Raw genomic sequence first — 20,897 nt, 5'->3', positions numbered from 1 at the left:
TGGTCATGTCGTCCAAATCTATTTCACTGGGTTCTTTTCAAGATTATTCATTCAGCTCAACTGTCACCTGTTTTTCTTTCTTTACTGTGTGAGACTCTCAGACTGGCTTTTATGGAGTTACATCTTCTCTGTGTCCAGATATATAAATAGACTGCTATAATAGTAATAGTAATAGTAATAGTAATAGTAGTAGTAGTAATAATAATAATAATAATAATAATAAGCTATGCATCTGTAGATTCAACATAACAGTGTGCACAAATATATTTAGCTCTCTGAAGAGGTTAGCTAATGAGAATTGGCTAGCTGTATTTCTTTTAGGGTTCAACTAATACAAATCTTCTGTATTTGCACTGGCCTAAGAGATGCTGTGGATCAGTTCATGTGTGATAATAGGATTAACATGTTTACTGATATGTATCTGAGTCCTTAGACTCTGAGAATTACTACTCCTTCTTAGACATGTTTTCCTCCCATACTTGACCAGATCACTTTGATTTCTATTTCCTGCCTTTCTGCCATGTGGTTATTTATTCTTTATCTATTCTTCTCCAGTGACTAATTTGTTTCTCAGATACCTTTCTGCAATCTCCTGTAATAATTTTATTATTATTTCTTCTCCAAAGAGCTTTCACTCAAAGGGCGGACAACACCAAATACTGAAATGTACTCCTGTGACTAAGGATTCTAGTAACTTTGATGGACAGAGGGTACACCTGCAATTCAACGCAAAGTCGAGACGCTTCACCTAGCCATCCAATTCAACCCTACAGTTTTTGGTATGTCTGCATTGAACACTGGTACTGTACAGAGGCATCCAAACTGGTTTATTCAGATCTGGCTCCCAAAGTACTGTAGCTGTGTAAGCCTTCTCAGCAGGACAAATTACCCTTTTCAGCAGGAATCTACAACAGAACTATATTGCTTTCAGTGGCGAAGCTGATTCATTGAGAATTAGTTAGAAATCACCATCACGCTGCATTGTTTAGCGTAGATACATTCAAAGATTACAAGTCTGGAAAGGATGGTTTACTCAAGGTAGAAATCCTTCAACATAGAACAAACTTATCTCTTAGACTCCCCCTAAGCTGGAGAACTACAACTATTCATTGGAAAAAGAAACAGAACGAAAGTATCAGAACAGTAGAGTAAGCATATCTACACTGGCTGCCCTTTTGTAACATAAAAACATATGCATTAGCTGCTTATGTAGAAACAATATAATCATGCTTTCTTCTTGCAGTACAACAGTTACTTTAGGCTAACAATAGCATAACAGAATGGAATCCAAAAAACAGAGCTTTTCAGTATTTCAGTCTGAGTCCTACAGGTTTAAAGTTCTTCCTTCTAGTATATTTTAATGTATTAATAATTATTCCCACTTGTAAGATCTATAATCATTTTAATGGTTGTTGTCATTCAAGTTTGATGTAAAGGGGTTTCTGATATATCAGATATATATCACTCTACCTGTATGCATCCTAGATACCCATGTTGAGCAGCTATGTGAACAGCAGTATTTCCATCCTGGTCAACTTCATCCAGTGAAATCCCTTGTTCTTGCATAAACTGAAGAAGCCACAGAAGGATTTTCTCCTAGGGGGAGAGGGAAAGAGATGTCACAAAAGATAATGAAATAATGAAAAGCTAAATATACTAGAGAAATACTGGTTCTGTCATCTGTTACTAATATTGTCTAATAATTCCTTGTTTTCAGTCTCTCTAAACTTTGTAGGACTTAGTGTATCATGGATCTGCCTCTGGTTTGTTTTTTTTTTTCCCCAGGGAAGTAAGACGAAACACTTTCTTTCTTTTATAAAAAGACAATAGGAAAAATCTGAGTACTGTAACACATTCTGAGAAATTGTACATTAAAAAGCATGCATGCCTGTATGTTGGAGACCTGAGGCAGAACAGCCTGTGTGTCAATCTGAAAAACAGCTTGTGAAATTTGGTGAAACGTCACAAGCCTCTTTGGAAAATTAAAACAGGAGTATGTGCAGATCACAGAGCCGAGCAATTAGATTCTTCCAATCTATCATCATGCCCCAGCTCTGGGATGTTGTGCAGGAGGAGAAGCAACACAACTAAAATCAGGAAATCTCTCTATCCTGAGATCTCAGTGTATTGACTAATGGACCATTTATATGTGCCTGCATGTTGGGAAGGCTGGGGAGACTTGGACTGCAAAACTTGCAAGTGAAAGCCTGGAAGCCAAAACTGAGGTGCCAACTTAATTCTTTTTAACATTGCTCTTTGTGTGTGTATGGAGGTGTAATACACATTTATATGGGTATTCTTTTCTAACAATGAAGTTTATATATGTGCACTAAACTTAATTCATTTCTTATTTTCCCCAGCAGGTTTATTTGGAAAAACCTTCTTCTCTATAGGAATCTTCCGTGCCTCTCCAGATTAAATTTCATTGTGCCCTGCTGAATGTGATACTTATTGAAAATTTAGAATAAATGTATAGATTACATAAAAAAGTGAGGTCCATTAAAGCATAGCTGCCTATGCCATACAGTACAGCTGTACTCCCAGTATTTGCACCTCAACAGCTGAAAAGAATAAATTACTTTCTAGCTTAAAACTTTTTTATTTAAACATGTATTTTCTATTATCTTCCATTGATATGTCATGCATTATACTGGCTAGGACCTCTAGTTCAAAAGGGCTTTGTAGATTCTAGTGTTGGTGAGGCAAACACCAATGCACAGACAGCCTGCTGCACTTTGGTAGCTTCAGTGGTACGTAAGTACATAATCACCCACAGATACATGGGTCTGTAAGAGTGAAGTGTACCTAAATAAAACAGTACTGAAAGCATGTCTAGGACTCTGAGCAGTAATCAAGTAGGAAAAAGAATGAATAAGAATGAGGAAAGGAAATTCTAGCTAGGAACCTCGGGTATAAACCTCATTTTATGTATAAAAGTACCACAGAAATTTTAATGTCAAGGAAAAGGAGATGGATCCTGAGACTCTTTTAGGTCTCCTCTAAACAATTCTGCCCATTCAAGCACCTGGATCTCTGCTCACTACTTCAGAGGGCTAGTCTGTCTGGAACTTACCTTCTTCATATTTCCACTTTAACAGCAGTTTTGTTTTTATTACAGGGTGAAGGGATAGGTATTTTTACTTCTCCTTGGCTGAATGCCCAATACAGCTGACAGCCAGCATGAAGAGATGACTTCAGATCACATATCCCTTTTAAAATACTTTTGAGCAATTTCTCGAGATGCCTGTGGTGTTGGCCAGCAGTGAAGAAGGATTACACTACTCCTATGAATTGTCCTTATGTTTTAATAATTAAAAGAAAAATATTTTAGCAAAGCTCCTCTGCAGAATTTGAAGACAACTATAGCTTTGAAATTATATATTTCTTTGGAACATAATAGGCACCAGAATGTTAAGCATGTTCTGTAATTTTATGATCACAATCAGCATGGAGCAAATGATGCTTTCTAGTCATTTATCTTATCATCACGGAAATCAAGTGCCTGGATGGCTAAATGCAATCATCTGTACTTAGGACTGTCTGTGCATCAGCTGATCACAGGCACAGAGTCAGAGGCCTACTCAAATAGTTTGTGTTTCTCTCAAATGACTGTTTTTTAACAAATATACCCTTGACAAAAAAAAAAAACAACAAACCACACACAACTATTTTCTTCACTTACATCTAGGGAAAATGAAAACATCATATATCAAAATATATCATGTATCAGTTTAGTAACACTCACATTAGGTATTTGGAAGAAAAGTACTCTTAAGAGTACGTTTATAGTCATAAACTCAATTTATTCAGACAAAATGAAGGATAATAAGAAAATTCATGATATTAAGATAATGGAAAATGATCACATATTTGTTATGTAACAGGCACTGATAAATACTGACAAATTATTCAGTATATCTGATAATTTTAAGACCTACAATGGTCTTATGTTGTAGCAGTTGTTGACATCCCTCTGGCATATTCTAGACCTATAGTAATTCAAACCTCCCTAAGAAAAGATTCCGGGAAAATGTCACAATATGTAATTTCTGTTTTGGGACAGGCTGCAGACTTTGGCTCCATCAGCTGACTTTTGAAGCAGAAAGAACAACTAACAAAGACCATTTAAATAATTAAATTGACTACAAATGGAAGGATTAGCATGGTGAAGAGTACCAATTCTACAGCTAATCCTAGCCCCATCACCCAATATTAAATAAATAAGCTGCCCTTCCCAGTATCCCTTCACAGTAGAGGAGTAGGAGCCAGTGAAAACAACACATTACTCTTGCAAAAATGACATCAGACAGGAAGACAAACATCCTAAGGTGCAAAAAAGGTGTGTTGTTAGGCATTTGTGTATCTGAATGTCACACACTCCTCCCCACTGCACTCTCCAGCACTACACCACCACCAAGTAGTGCACAGAACCCCTTCTAGGTCTTCAGTCATGCTGTAGCTCTGGTTCCCCAAAGTCCCTCTAGACTCTCTGGAGCTCTGAGGCAACAAACCCTTGGCATTCCCCACCCTCTGCCTCTTGCCTGTGCAGTCCATGCTACCACAGCATCTGTGTTGAAAAGAAATTACAGCCCTTTGAAGCTTAGTCAGGGCCTAATATGTGCACCTAGGACTGCACCAGCATCCCCTCCTGTCACATGGTGACTGTGCCAGACACAGCTGGTACACAATCTGCCATGTACCCATGACTTATGTTTGGCATGGAGAGGCCTGCCAACAACCATGGTTGCTTCTTGCATAATCCCATGCTTAAAGAAGCCCTTGCTAGGAGGTATGCTGACCAGGCTACAGGTTGACTTCTCGTCTTCCATCAGATGAACTTCTGTGGTTCCTCTCTCACTGGAAAAATATAATATTGTGGAGATGTCTTTGGAGTCAGGCCATACCTGTGGTTTGATCACCTTTCACATAGCAGCATTGCTATGAACTCCCTTTTGCTGCCCATTCTAAATGATACTTATTGAAGAAAAATATGGTGCGCATGTCTAATGCCTGGGGAAACAATGGACGGACTGGCTCTTTTAGAAAATGATTCAATAACAGGTCTTCCTTGTAAAAATATTACTCTTGTAATTCTGCCAAGACCAGTGTTTACATGGATTATCTCTTGTGTACGTAATGGTAAAATAAATTAAAGCTTCAAGGAGATAGTGCCAACTACGCATTTGAATTTCTCAGTTTTTTTCTTCTTAACACAATTGGGTAAGATAGTCTGGCATTCCTTCAGCCTCAGCATTCCCTCATGTTTGCAAGATGTTTATGGATTATAAAAAAAAAGATAATTGACATTACATGTGAACTTTCTTTGGCATTCAGCTAACTAAAAAAATTTGGCAGCAATTTATATATCACCTTTTTAAATTTCAAGGGTGGCTGACCGTAGCTGGTGTTTCTTAACTGGTAGAGCTTCTGTCCTGCTCTGAAAAGAATCTAGGTAAAGTGTGCCAGATCTGTTTCTGGCAGTAGACACCATAGCTCACTGAAAAAAACCAAAGCTTCACTGGATTTAGTTTGTATAAATATCTCTAGAGATGAGGACAAAATCAGGCTAATCAATTGAAGATATGAATGTAAGTTCATATGAGACTTTCTCTTCCAAACTTTTTCTTGCCAGTAGCAAACATGCCTTACTCAAATCCAGTTCTGATCTGGCTCCCAGCCTCCCTATATTCAGTGCTAAGTTTACAGGCCAAACTTGCTACGGAAAGCAGGACACAATCAATCAGTATATCCAGCAGGGTCCTAAGTTGCACCAGTAACATCTGCATAGTAGGTGAGTGGAGAAAAGGCAAAGGAGGTCTTTGCACAGCATGAAAACAAGGGTGTCTGTGTGCCTATGGAAACAGCAGGAAAAAGGGCAGAATTCCAGCTCCATAGCCTTCCAAACCTGCCCCCTCTCTTTCCTTCCGTCTCCAGTAAATTCATTCTTGGACAGGATCAGTTAACAGCAGAAATAAGCCACAATAATTGTATGGCATTGAATGAAACAACCACACTTGTACAGGAAAGAAAAAGATAATTTTCTTAGTGGTTGCATTTTGCTTGTTCTCTCTTAACAAGTAAGAGAAAAAAAAGCATTAGCACAAAAATAGTGGGTTTTATGCATTTATCCTTAATGTCTGTTGAAGAAACTGCATGATAAAGTGGCCCATCTGCCAAAGAGATTAGAGGAGAATAACCGATCACTATTCCTTGCATAGCAGATCCTGGAAAAGGTCCTTTGAAGAGAGGTTATTGCAAGGTCTACTCAGGAAAAACAGACTTTGTGGGAAGAGAATGTGGTGCAATTAAGTGGTATATGTTTCCCCAGACATTAGCAAAGCACTGAAATGCTGTACTTCTGTGGTTTCTCATCATTAGATTTATAGATAAGTTAGGTGTGAAACACTATTGATTTACAACATATTTTTATATGTAATTCTCAGTAAAACTGGCTAGGGCTAGACAGATGATGTTCAAGTTTCACCACATTTCACTTCACTGCCAATATACTGAATTCCTAAATTGTCAGAATTTGCCAAAATTTTTTGAGATTAGTCTCTCCTGGAAAGACAATATGAACTATCCCAGAATGTTTGGTGATTTTCTGATGTGTCCTAGGAGTCCTCTAGGGATCATGACAGCTAATCTTCCGTGATGTTCTTGAGATTGATAGGTTGGCCCAATATGCCAGCTGATCTTCTCCTAGCCATCACTTAAAGCTTAAAAAAAAAAAAAAAAAGACTTAAGAGGGAAAATACTGAAAAAACCCCACAGATTAAGTGGGAAAAGATCTTGCTGTATTTGAACTAATTAAGAACACCTGTAATTAAAAGCCACAAAATTATAAACATGCTTTAAATTGAAATTGTTGTATAAGCATCTAAATAACTTATTTGGAAAAGTAAATGAAAGTCATACCTGGCCATAGCAACCTGCATAATGAATAAGGCTTGGGTGGTCTTTTGAGCAACTTAATTCTGCAATAGCTTCTGTTTCGCTCACCATCCATCGAACACACTCCAGCTGACCGTTCTAAACAAATAAAAACAAATTTTATGTTCCAGCTGTTTCAATTCTAAACACTTCTAGTAAACAGGGAAAAGCTTATCAGAATTATTAAAATGCTATGAAATTCCAGTTCATTTGAAAATGTGTTCTTTTATCTGCTCTCATGTAATGCCCTTGTTTATCTTGCTGCCCTGTGTCACTTACAGTTTGGCTACTGATTATAGTGAAAGTGGCAATGTGAAAGTGGCAGTCAGATAGTCTTACATACACAATCTGATCCCCACTCTCAGATTTTTCAGAGCAAAACCATAGTTCTGTTTCTATCACTTGGACAGCAAGGCTCAATGACTAAATGAGATCATTTGCTGGAGCAGAGTGAACAGTCTCCCTACAAACTCAAGTCTTCATTAATCACTAATTAAATGCACGCTGCCTAAGTTATTCTCATGTATGTAGTATCTGAACACCTAATCCTCATGGATTAGGACCTATCTGTAATAGATACTGTACAAACACAAACAAGGAGATGGTTCTGGCCCTGAACACCTTTTAGAGCCTAGTCTCAAGATTCCCAAGCTGCTATGCACACTCCTAGTAGTTTGCAAGTTACTATGAAGTGGGATATGGATGCTGTGGAAACAGATGGAACATTTTCTTCAGAGCATGCTTGTGGCTCAGCATAAAGGTAGGAGTTTTTAGCAGCTTCTCTTGCTGCTGCCCCTTTTCAGCAATGGTACCTTGGTAAATGCAGTTTGGCATGACCTACATTCCAGCCTGCTCTTACTTCATTTTTCAACTTTCCTGTTCATAAAGGCTATTATATCCTTTATAGCTGAAACAAGTATTTCAATTGCTCAGCCAAAACCTCACAGAGGTCAACATACATGACACAAAAAGCTGTCTGTGTGCATAAAATGGAAAAAGCCATCAGGAGAAGGAACGAAATATCTATTTCAAGTTTCAGTTTTATTTTCATAAGAACAAGGAGAAGAATGTAATAAACTCATTTAAAATTATATGGGAGGAAGAAAAATTGGAATAAAATTAATTTGATATTTGTCTTATTCATTCCATATGTAATGTATGTATATAAACACAAAAATGCACACCATTTTCCTTTACTTACTTAAATCTATTTCTCTCAATTTCAGTAATGAAGCAAAACAATGAAACTACTTGTATTCCTTTTACTACACTAGAAAAACCCTCCTAATCCTATTTGGGTTCAAATATTGGTAAGCATGACTAACTAATAATTTTTTATTTTGTTTTCCTTTATATCACAACTGAGTAAAATATTTTCGTATTTTTAAAATTAAGTTAAAGAAGTAATAAAATTAAGTACCTGCTAAATATGATAATTTTGCTAATGTGGAAAGGATTTCTCCACAGTTAGTTAAAATAAACTACCAATATGACAGTGCGACTGGCCATAATATACCACTCCATTTTCACTCTCTAGCTCTTATCTCAAGGCCCGAAAGAGGCCTTTAATCAAAAGAACTAGTTTTAATTAATTAATTCCTTACTGGGAAATGTCACAGATCATCACTAAATTGTTGAAATTCTCTTCCATGGAAACTTATGTTCCTGCATACAAGTTTTCTTCTGTTCTGACAGTCATAATTCTTGCGGAACATACGTGCATGCCCCACATGGTATAACATTATGTGAGTTAATGGTATAAAGTAAGAGCAAGAAGAATAAAGTCCATTCCATCAGTGTGCAAAAACACTTTGAGAGTAAGGATCAAGATCTACAAAGTTTAGTTATGCCAGACTAGTTTAAGGCTCTCACAAAAATTTGCAATGATCCAGGACAAGTCCAGCAATGTAGGTCATCCTTAGAAACACCTGGGCCTAAGTACCCTCACTTACATGAACAACTCCATTACATTTACACACTTTTCTGTGAATGTCTAAGCATGCTCAAGTAATACAGAAACTAAAGGAACCAATTATTAAAAAAGCCAATCTTTCTGGAGAAAAAGACAAAAGGCTTTATTGGCTTATAAACACATTATGTACCCAGGTTGAAGAAACAAGAAAGAAAATTATTTCCAACTAAAATTGTATGACTTTAAATTGGCAGGCTGTAACTATTCAGTTTGGACACAGGCCAAGGTATTGAAGCTAAATACCTGACTTTTATAATAGCATTTCATTAGTACAACTAGGTATCAGTCTAATTTTATATTCATACAGCTTGTCCCAGAAAAATAAAAAAAATCCAACCCTGAAACCTGCACCAGGGCCCTAGGTCACTGAAATGACATCTCAAAGATGGAAACCTGCAGGTTGGAATCCACCACTCCTCTGTCAGTTTCTAAAGTTTTTGCAAGAAGCAAAACCCAATACACCCCAGAAGAAACAGAAACTCCTGTATTATATTTCACCCCTTGCCTTGTTTCTTATTAAGGTACTTACTTAGTGACTAAAAGGAGCAGCATTCAACCATTCAATCTCACTTACTGAAGAACCAGAATCAGTATGGTTAAATTATGAGCCTTCCTGTACACCACTGTTTTATTTCAGTGCAGCAACACCAATATTTTTCCCATTTTCCTACATAATAGGTTTTCCTGTAAGCTTTGACAGCAATTTTTGCAGTTTCTAACAGGTTGTTCTGTAACATGTACATTTTAACCTTGATGCGATTGTTCTAGACATCCAAGAATTTTTGCCTCCAGATGTGGATCAGAGGTGTTTTATGCTTTGTAAACATGTTCTCACACTTGACTTACAAGATTATACCTGTATTTGTAAAAAATCAAGAAACTGTTATGCTCTGTAAAGAAACAACTGAGTCTGAGTTAAAGGAAAGTTCCTTAAAATATAACAAATTTTTTTAAAGTCAGTTAACTGATTTAAAAATGAATGTATATGCATTGACAACAACATATAAAATGTCAATGTTATACAGCTGATATTGTATCCTGCATAGTAATCCATTTTTATTTGCTTAAGTGGTATCAGCCAACAGTTCTTTTTGCTCTCACTTACCAAAATGCTTGAAAAATAACATCCTGCTGGATGTATTACTTATTGCCATCACAGAAAGAAACTAAATGACCTTTATGTCACATTACAGTAGAGAGAGAGACCAAGTTACCTTTATTGCTAATCCAGCTGGAGTTAGCTGCTCAATGTTTCGTTCATTCAAACAGTCTTCACCCATCAAAGAAGTGAGATGCTGCAGGCATTCTGCATGTCCCTTTGATGCTGCTACATGCAACAGATTGTTGTCACATTCATCATGGATCTTATCCAGATTATCTGCTGCTAAATGTGGCTGTGAAAAAAAGCATTGTTAGTTACAACTAAAGATAAAAAGATACACAGAACATTAAGCCTCACAGCCAAAGACACAAGCCAAATACAAAGATGCTTCCCCATAGGCATATTCTTTTATAGCTCAAAACCAAGAGCTTTTCAATTCACTATACAGAACATGGCAACCTTAGCAAAAGGGTAGAGGTGGGATGCTCACAGGCTTGATAGTTTTGCTCCTTCTCATGCAGTTGTGATACAACAGTGCAAGATCTTGAGTAGCTTTAAGTCTTTGTACTAGTTTGATCAATGAAGTAGCTGCAAAAATACCCATATTTTCATAATTTCTGTCTATTTAGCATTTGGTTTCTCTCCTTTTTCTTTCTTTTTTTTTTGGGGGGGGGGGCATTATATTGATGAGTAATTGAACAGAAAACATCCATGACTCCTAAAAAACGTTACTGATTAATTTTGCTCATCACAAAAATGGCAGCTTTTTAAGCACCATCAAAAATGTAGTTAAAACACATAACAGAAGACTTTTATTTGACAGCTTGTTTCCACAAAAAAAATTGTTGAGTAATTATCTGAAGTACTACACAACCTAATACATTATTTCTGCCTAAATCTAATTTTGAGACAAAGCAATTGGATTGAGAAACTCCAGAAGGAAAATGGAAAAAGGAAGACAGAGTTAAGGAGTAGCAATGATAAGTTCTTAGAATTGTGCAGTCTTGCCAGAGTACTGTTCAATGAGTCTACTTCATTCAGAGGTTTCGACCTGTTTGGAAAAAATATGCATTTTCTTTCCATCTACCTACCTATGATGACCTCTTTTTTCCCCCCAATTCCTATCTCAGGGTGAATTTAATTTGCTTTTATTTCTTGCTGAGCAATCTAATATTCTCTTCTGCCTCTGTCTAGTCTTTGAATATTTCCCTTTGTTCTTGTTGCTATGTTAATAGCATGCCTTTGTGCCTGAGCTAGACTGGTAAACAGAGAAGCTAAACAAAAATCTTAACAAAACCAGTTCTTACACATACACTGTGCCTCCACCAGCCGTTCTGAGTGGAGATCACATGCTCTGCATCATTGTGTTAACCTGCATCGAGTTACTTTGGAAACCATCATTGAAAGTGCCTGATCACAGTGCTAGAATTTACTAAAAAACTTCATATGGGTCAGAGGCCAATGAGGCTTTAGAGAAAGCTCCTGCCCGAGAATGCTGCTGCAACAAGACAGCATAAACACTCCTGAATAATAATCAGAATACAACAGAAGCCCCTCTGTTCCCATCATCAGCCTCTAAGTAACAACTGAGGTAAACCAGCAATAACTGAACAAAGCAACCCACGAATATTGTGAAAGGCAAAACTCAATTAAGATTTAAATTCAATATTTAAGTGATCTCAGTAGTTAAAACACCTGCCTTCTATATGATTTCAGTGTACTGCATAAACTAGTAATCTTGGCCACATTTACATAAAACTAGTATCTTGGTTTTGCTACGTATTTGATTTAAAGATTAAAACTTTCCATTTGGAAGCCCATATGCTCAATTTCTAAGGAGCGTACAAGATAAAAAGGGCAGTGGTTCAAAATGCGCACTTCATCAGCTTTGCTGGCTTAATAAACCACATCACAGATCGCCCTTATTCTATGTGGTTTATGAAAAAGATGATACTTACCAGTAAAGATATTTGGCCTTCCTTTACAATGTTTAAGATGCTCTTAATTTTTTTCACCTCTTCGCTCCTCTCTTCTGGGCCCCCTGCACTGCTCCAGTTCATACTCAGTTCCTCTAGCTGCTTGCTTTCTGCCACTGCCGTCTGCAGGTGGAAAGTCCTTAGGTGGCAGTTTGGCATAGTCTTCTCTGTTTTGTGAGCATGAGGATCAACAAATGTCCTGCTGAGGAAGCCCTTGCCCTGGGCTTCAGATTCATGGACTGAGCTACACTTAACTAAAGGCTGGGAAAGCTCTAATTCTTCTGTTAAATGCTTGTGCTGATCAAGGACAATGGGCTGCGTTTTTCTCAGCTGAGAGCCTTTCACAGGAGACAGCACACAGAACTGTGTCCCTCCAGCAGGCGAGTTCTCTGTGCTCCCTGCAGAGCAGGTCTTGCCACTAAGACCATTCACTGTTGAACATACACCCAAAAGTTTTTTCTCAGAAGCTACCTTTGTAAAAGGAACAAGTTGCTGGCTTGATTTAATATAAGGCACATCCAAAATTTCATCCATATCCAGGTCATAGTGCTCCAGCTCCCCAAGCAGAACAGTTGGCTCAATGTTTTTGCTTTTAAGACTCTCTCCTTCTCCGGGACTCTGGTCATCATTTGGAGGCACAGATTGAGAATCGCTGCCTTTCTGGTATTCTCCTTTTTGATTCTTCTGGTCATCACTTTCATTGTTCTCAGAGCTTTCTGGCTGGTGCTTTAATGGGGAAACCCTCTTCACTGGTCTGAATTTATTGCACACATCTGCAATTCCTGTTGGTTTCTGTGCATTTCCGATAAGAGTTGAGACTCCACAGTTCCAGCTGCTGCTGGAAACTAGAGAAATAGAGGAATGTGACTTAGAAGTGATTACTACCAGACATGTGACATGATATAGCATGCTTTAAAGATATACCTGACCAAACACCGGAAACAAGAATTACATGATAACATGCCACATTCATATCTAAGCAGATTTAATGGCACCTCTATCAAAACAGCTCAAGAATCTGACAATCCAGAAAAGAAACTTTCTTCAAACAGGACATACATTGTAATCAATTACAAATAAAGTAGTTTTAATCAAGTAAGGGGCGTCAATAAGAGCCTAGTGGCATTTACAGTGGTCTTGTCCAACTACACTAATTTGCACTCTGCTTTTTTTATTGCACAGAGATACATCATAAGAGTAGGATGATTTTCTGGGAGGTCAACAAAAGGGTTAGTCAAAACTTTTTAGTGGATTTGTTTTAACAACAGTAATAACAATTTAATTTTTAAGGCTTGTTATCTCTGGGAGATGTACTTTTCATACAAGAACTGGAAATTCATATGAATAGTGACTGACAGCTGGGACTGTTCAGCTTGGAGAAGAGAAGGGCCAGAAGGAATCTTATCCTTGGATATAACTACATCATGGGAAGCAGTGAAGAAGAGTGAGCGAGGGTCTTCTCCGTGATGGCCACTGACAGGACAAGAGCCAATGGGCACAAAGTGAAACACATGAAATTCCATCTGAACACAAGAAAACACTTTTTTACTGTGAGGCTGGTCAAACACTGGCACAGGTTGCCCAGAGTCATTGCGGAGTCTCCATCCTGGAGATACTCAAAACCCAACTGGACACAGTCCTGGGTTTAACCTGCTGTAGCTGACCCTGCTTAAGCAGAGCCATTGGACTAGATGATCTCAAGTGGCCCCTGCCAACCTGAATGATTTTGTGATTCTCTGATCTGAAAATTAAGCCTACTTATTCAGGTATGATGTTTCCTTTTCCACTTTTCCTCTCTGTGCTGGGCTTCTCTGTCAAACTTTCCATCCCTTATATATATAACCTGTACACACATATATATATATACACACACACACACACTCACACACACACATATAGCTCTGGACCTTCTAGACCATTATTTCAGTGCACTGCAGGATATGGAGTTTGACCAGTGAATCTGACTTGCAGAGAAGAAAGGGAGCTCAAGACACCTGAACTCTTAATCCTATTGAACTTGAACTCAAACTCACTGAAGTTGCACTTTTTCACACAGTGCCAGCTGTTGATACTTATGATCTCCATAATCAGTGGAACTCTGGCAAACAGTTTTCCTTATTTTGTTATTTTCAGTTGAGGGACAGCACTAAAACCACTAAAGCCTTTAGGCAGTTTCTATGCCCCTTTCAATGTACACTAAGAGTTAATGCATTCTAAAAGTCAAGAATACTGTTTAAACAAAGCAGATTTATTACATGTGCTAACTGCATATCAGTGGGATCTAATTTGTGGTCAAAACACACAATTTGCCATGAACACCTTCCTAAGGAAACAGATATACACACTTTCAGTGCAACATTAATGTCTGAAGTGAAAGATTAGTCCAGCTTAGTAGTTACGGATGTCTGAAAATTACCTTAATACTTTTGGAAGTGATTAAGAACACATTTCCGAAGAAGAAATAAAAAAAATAATAATCAAAAGGCATGTAACTTAGTGGGCCAATACAAAGAACACACTGTGCTGACTTATTTATGTATTGTATAAGATTCTAGGTTCAAAGGCCTACACTTTTATGTTGGTTTTATTTACATGTGAAATTTTTTCCAAGTGATACAGGGAAATGGATACCATATGTTTGCCAGCTGTTTTGCTCTGACAGGAACTATTAAGCACTCAGTATGGAAATGAATTCTGTCTGAGTTTTATGAAAACACTGCTTTCCACACAGGGGTCTAGACAGAGGAAAAGGCATCAGCATTTTGTTTGTCGTCACTTTATTTAAGCTTACATTTATTTTGTTGCTTGGCCTTCTCTACTTTCTAACCTTAATAACACACATTTACATAAACCACTGATGATAAAATTGTAAAATTGGACACTGTGAAGAAGCAATGACCTTTGTTACAAATCTGTCTTGGATCATTGTAAAGTCATGTATTTCTCTTTTCTTTTGTTACACTTACTGCAGAGTAGGGTATTTCAATTTTTTTCATTGTTTTTCTTCCCAACACCTTTTTATAAACATTGTTTTTCCAGAAAACAAACTGGAACACCGAGAATGGTTAGCAATATTTTTACTGACTTATAAACATATTCTTAATTTAACTTGGATGATGAATTTACACTGCATTTAATAAAGGATGAGAATATAGCAGTAGGGAAGAAAGCAAGTCAGACTGGCAGACACAATCCTTCTTTGTGCTATTTTCTATTTGGGTGCTGCACAGGCTGCATCAGTGCTTAGGCAGTTACAGCATGGTTTCCCCCTACAAAACACTGAAACCATAGGCCAGAGTGGACCAGGGCATGGCTTGAATCTCTTCTGTTTTCAGATGCTTGTTCCCTGAAGAAGTAAAAGCAAGTGCTGCCTATATCCTCCAAAACACCAGCACAGCAGGAGTTATGTGAGTAGTCTTCAACAGCTGCTCCAGGGGAAAAGCCTCTTGCTCATCTATCCATACTTATGAACTCAGGCAGGGGCTATTAGAAGTCTGGGTCAAATAAATACTGTTTGATTCTTTTATAAACAACAGTAAAGAATGGTCTGAGTTTAAGGCAGGGGACTAGAATGTGGAGCAGCTAGCTTGATTCCAGAATCTGGCAAATAATTCTGATATAATCTGATAAGCCATATCTCTTCCATGCACCAGTATCTCAAATGTAAAAAGGTGATGACAATTTTTTTTTCCAACTACGTTCTTAAAATTATTTCTTTAATTTTATTCATTAATATGAGAGATTTGGACGATCCCGTCGTTGTGTTGAGGAAGTAAAAAGATAGAGGAACACAAAAACTAGGGAGACTTCATTCACATCAGTAAAGAGGTGTCGTGCTGCCTGGTAGACCTGAGGTGTCAAAGCATTTCCCTAGCACTAAAGAAAATATTATCTGATGAAAATCTGCAAGGGTCAAATTTGCAAAAGTAGTTCTTCACTATATATTGTGCTCTACGCTCTTCTTGAGGAAGAGAAAATGCAAAATGTGAATAAAGAGGCCTGTAGGCTTAACTATAGTTTCACTTATTTATTTATTTACTTATAGCTGTCCTAGAACTACTGGGGGCCAATAATCAGAAAAGGGGACAATTAGGAAGCAACTTCTCTTGCAATTTAATCACTTCATCAGATTTTATTTTAGGAATCAAAATTTACCTTCAACTTTCTAAAAAAGATCCATATAACATGTTTCCAATTGGAAGCATGTGTTGACTTGAGAGCATTTTTCAACATCATCTCTGTACCTAGGGCATGGGGAGGTGAGAGGGGGAGTTTTAACTGGTATACGAGCATCTGTAAAATTATAGGGTAACTATATGAGTTTTGTCCAACCATCAAGACTACCTCATGCACAGATGAAACTTTACCCTTGTGACAGGCAGTTTCTGCGAATACTTACAATCTAATGCCAAACTTCAGAATACCTTTAAATTGTCCTGAGTATCATGAAAATAACAAAGAACTCAGCTTTCAGTTCAGCTCTATAAGGCAACTACTGCTGAAATTCATTGCTGGTGTGCGTGCAAGAGCCTGTTTCCCTGGCAGATGGGTAACATTCCTTAAGCGATGATGGCTTCATGAAGTTTACAGCACTGGTGACACAAATAGGAAGTGGCAAAAGGCTGTATAACACACATCAGTACCATATAAAATGAACTGAACATACTGCAGAGTGGTATTCGTAGATGTTGCTATGCCAGATCTTCATGAACCCAGAATGACTCACATTCAGAGAGCACTGACTGACTGAGGAAATGGTCAAACTCCTAACAGTGTGTTTCTGTCACCAGCACCACGGACTCACTTAGGTTTATGCTGTGACCAATGTTCTGTAGTCATGAATGCTGCTGTTGAACAGCTGGGACATACAACAGGCAGTGTTACAGGCAAGCAGGAAAATGGATGTAAAGATCTGAATCATTTGCATATCAGTTGGCAACTGTCCATGTTGCTCTACTAGGTCACTTGACACCTACACAATTCACTCCTGTTCTTCTCTAGGTGGCAACAAATGATCCCCATTACTATGCTACATCCCTCAATGAAATTCTTGAGCCTTTTTAGCTTGCTATCTCTGTTCCTTTTCAGGATGGAGAGCAGTATCTTATAGTCAACTGTGTTGAACCACTGTCCAGGAGAAAAACTGGATGACTTCCTTTTATCCAAACAGTTATGAGTCATCAGTGCCGTTAATGCTTCTGCCTAATGACCTGACCTGCATCCAGACTGTGCTAACTCTAAATTGTATTTCAACGTTTGTTTTCCATGAATTCCACGCGTGTGCAATCACAAACCACAGTAAAACTGTGAATAATAGAGAACAATATGCTGCTTGAACCCTGGAGCTGAGAGTCCTTGACTATGCTAAGACTATCTGCTGACTTTATAATGCCTAATAGATCTTTCAATGGTCTATGAACCTCTGAGGTTGAATCACGGTTATTTCTTGCTGACAAAGAAATGGGAGCATTATGGTTGCTTCCCTAATAACACTTCCCCAAAGTAACCTGGTTGTGATGTTCTTTATTGCAGCATTCATTTGGAGAATAGGTCCTTGAGAAATCTGGTGTAACTGGAACTGCTCTCAGCACAGGGACATGGACAGGATGGCCTTCAGAGGTGCCTTCTGACTTAAGTTATGCTATGATGAAGACGTAACCATGCTGAAGGAATGCCATCTGCCTGCAGGTAGTATTAAGACTGGAAACAAAGTGCAAGACTGACAAAGAGACAAGAGAAGACACTGTTTGGGGGCTTTTACCTCAAGACCTTGAGAGCCTGTACTTGGACACTCCCAGTACACAATAGTGGGAGGTACTCTCTATCCTTGCTGACAACACAAGAAGCAGCTTCTTTACCATTTAGGCTTCAATTGTTTACCCTCTAAAAAGGGTAAAGAGGAGGGCCTTGGGAATTACTGACCAGTCAGCCTCACCTCTGTGCCTGGGAAGATTGTGGAACAGATCCTCCTGGAAGCTATGTGAAGGCATATGGATGACCAAGAGGTGAGTGCAGACACCCAATAAGGCTTTACCAAGGGAAAATCATGCCTTCTATGTGGCCTTCTATGATAGAGTGACTGCATCAGTGGACAAGGGAAAAGCTACTGATGTCATCTACCTCGACTTCTGTAAGGCAGTCCCCCACAACATTCTTGCCCCTAATTTGGAGAGATGGGTTTGATGGATGGACTGTCTGACACAAAAGGAATTGGCTGGATGGCCACATCCAAAGAGTTGCGGTCAACAGCTCAATGTCCAAATGGAGATTAGTAATGATTGGCATTCCTCTGGGCTTTGTATTGGGACTGGTACTGTTCGATATCTTTATTAATAGCATAGACAGTGGGATTGAGTGCATTCTCAGCAAATTTGCAGATGACACCAAGTTGAGTGGTGCAGTTGGTTTGCTTGAGGGAAGGGATACTATCCAGAGGGAACTTGACCAGGCTTGAGTACTGGGCCCATGTGAACCTCATGAAGTTCAACAAGGCCAAGTGCAAGGTCTTGCACCCTTACGATGAGGGTGGTGAGACAGTGGAACAGGTTGCCCAGAGAAGTTGTGTATGCTCCATCCCCGGAAGTGTTCAAAGGTCAAGCTGTATGGGGCTTTGAGCAACCTGATCTAGCAAAAGTTGTCACTGCCCATGAAAGTGGGGTTGGACCTAGATGATCTTTGAAGGTCCCTTCCAACCCAAATCATTCTAGGATTCTATGATTCTATAAATAAAACCAAACTTTGTTAGGTTGAATCCATTGCTACCAAAGGATGAATGCATTCAAATGACTTTCCTTTATCTGAAACTCTTCCTCCTTGCTTTAAAAATTCACTTACTGTGGAGTTTACTTCACTTTCCATCATCAACATCAAGGAAGCCTGGGAATAGCATTGACAACTGCCCATACCTGTTAAATATTTTTTTAAATGCAGTATTGACCATATTGCTCATGCACTATATAATCATTTGGGGCCCTGCAGGAAGTATGTACAAAGTTTCACATTTGGAGTTTACTGTCCTCTGAAAAAAATGCCTGAACATCTTCCTTGTGATATGACTTCAGCAGAGATTCTTGAATCAATTAAGAGTTGTACTCATTCCAGGTCCATTTAGAGCACTGTGATTCTGACTTTGTACACAGACACTAAGGTGTTGTCTACACTAGGAAAACTTTTAGAAAATTCCTCGTGGTTGTTAACACGAATTTATCTCCAACACTGGCAGCAATATCGGGGCTCCAAGAGATGGAGGAAGGGATGTCCCTTACATATCAATGGATAATCAAAACTAGTTCTGAATATCTATTTACTGTTTTATTAATATCACTGAAATAATATTTAACAATTTTAACTGAAGGTGGCACTGTTTTACAGTTTTAATATATTAATAACTTCCAGGAGTATATTTTAGGGTTCTTTAATGTAAGCTCTATAGCAACAGAACCTGAATTAAAAAACAGTCCTGCACAGATAAGAACAGAGAGGGTTTGTTCGCATTTAAGTGGAATTTGAAGCCACTCTAAAGAAGAAAGAAAGGGTAAACAGGGTAAATAATAATAATTCATCCTTTTAAATAACAATGCATCTTTGCCAGGTAATTCAAACTTTAATATGAGCGTCAGTGAATAAATGATTTTTCTTATCTTGTCTTGAGGAAGAACACTACAAAAGCTGTCATTTCTCAAGTAGACTATATAGAAGAGGCAAAGATAATTTCAAAATTAATAAATTGGGTTTACCCTTGTCCAGACTGATCTACGGATGTGAAAGGGAGGGAGCAAGTAAAGTTCTACTGAAAAATCAGAAGAGGTCATTCTGGCGCAACATGTGTAAAACAGGAAGAGGGAGGATGTGAAAACAAGGTAGGAAAAGAGCTTATATATAGCTATCACAGGTGTCACTGCATACTAATTATTGTTTTTTCTGAGAAACTTCTTCAATATTCTACCAAGGAATTATCCAATCAATATTGTATTGTTTCAGACATATTTACCTGGGAAATATCTGGAGTACAACAGACTCTGTGAAATTAATGCCATATAACACTGCCTCCAAATCCAATTTTACTTTATTTTCTCTTATAGCTAAAAAACTACCAAGACCTTGAGACAGAAATTGTGTGCAATCTTATATTTACTGATTTATTTCTTTTTCTTAAATAGGAAACTAATCTTCTGAATAATTTTCTGAATGACACTTGCTTTGGGAATGAATAAAGCAGTGCAGAAGGATAACTGCTGGAGATTAAAGATGAACTTGCTTTTATCAACCTGTGAATAAAGACCTAGAGTAGGATATTGTCCTCATTTGAGGCATACATTTAATGACAACCGAAAGACATCACAGCTGACAGAATATACTTCAACAACGATATGGCTCAGTGAAGCTTGCTGAATACAGATGTCTTGAACCATTTGCTCAAGTGGCCTTAGAAAATCTGCCCAGAAAGAAAGCAACCAATTTCATGCTTAATAACAAAAGCATAAAGGACTGATTTCTCTTTCAATTCATCATTCTACATTAGACAATGCTGGAAATCAATGGGCAGGCTAGCTAACACTTGATTTCAGGAAAATGAGTTAGCGAGATCCATTTTTAAACTACACTCTTTAATTTTCTATCTTCGAAGAAGAACAATGTCCATATTAGTGGTTATTATGCTAGCTACAAAGATCATTCTCTGGAAGCCTAATGGTAGAGAAAACAGTTACCCTTAATCACACTTTACTGTGGATAAACCAGGATTTGCCCCACACCTTCTCTCCAATCTCATATATCTTTTACCTTGTAATCTGGGGGTACTGACACACACACTTTGGCTCCAAGGATCCCTTGGAATTCTCCTGAGTGAGAATTCCTTAAATCCAAGGAAGGACACAGAGGAGTCAGCATGGAGACTGTATTGACTGCATGACTT

At 38.1% G+C, this 20,897-nt stretch overlaps 1 protein-coding gene across 3 annotated transcripts in view; it reads right to left on the bottom strand.

The window, feature by feature from the left end:
- SNCAIP (synuclein alpha interacting protein) overlaps positions 1 to 20,897 on the bottom strand; it is a 91,685-nt gene that overhangs the window by 20,363 nt on the left and 50,425 nt on the right. For all 3 annotated transcript variants that reach the window (XM_052778058.1, XM_052778057.1, XM_052778059.1), the window contains exons 4-7: positions 11,966 to 12,828; positions 10,120 to 10,299; positions 6,919 to 7,032; positions 1,471 to 1,596 (exon numbers count right to left, since the gene is read on the bottom strand). In XM_052778058.1, the coding sequence (XP_052634018.1) occupies positions 1,471 to 1,596; positions 6,919 to 7,032; positions 10,120 to 10,299; positions 11,966 to 12,828 (1,283 nt within the window). The remainder of the gene's footprint in view (positions 1 to 1,470; positions 1,597 to 6,918; positions 7,033 to 10,119; positions 10,300 to 11,965; positions 12,829 to 20,897) is intronic.

The sequence above is a fragment of the Harpia harpyja genome, chromosome Z (genome assembly GCF_026419915.1).
Source record: "Harpia harpyja isolate bHarHar1 chromosome Z, bHarHar1 primary haplotype, whole genome shotgun sequence".
Lineage (NCBI taxonomy): Eukaryota > Metazoa > Chordata > Aves > Accipitriformes > Accipitridae > Harpia > Harpia harpyja.
The sequence above is the reverse complement of the archived record's forward strand: the minus strand, read 5'-3'. Positions and strand labels throughout refer to the sequence as shown.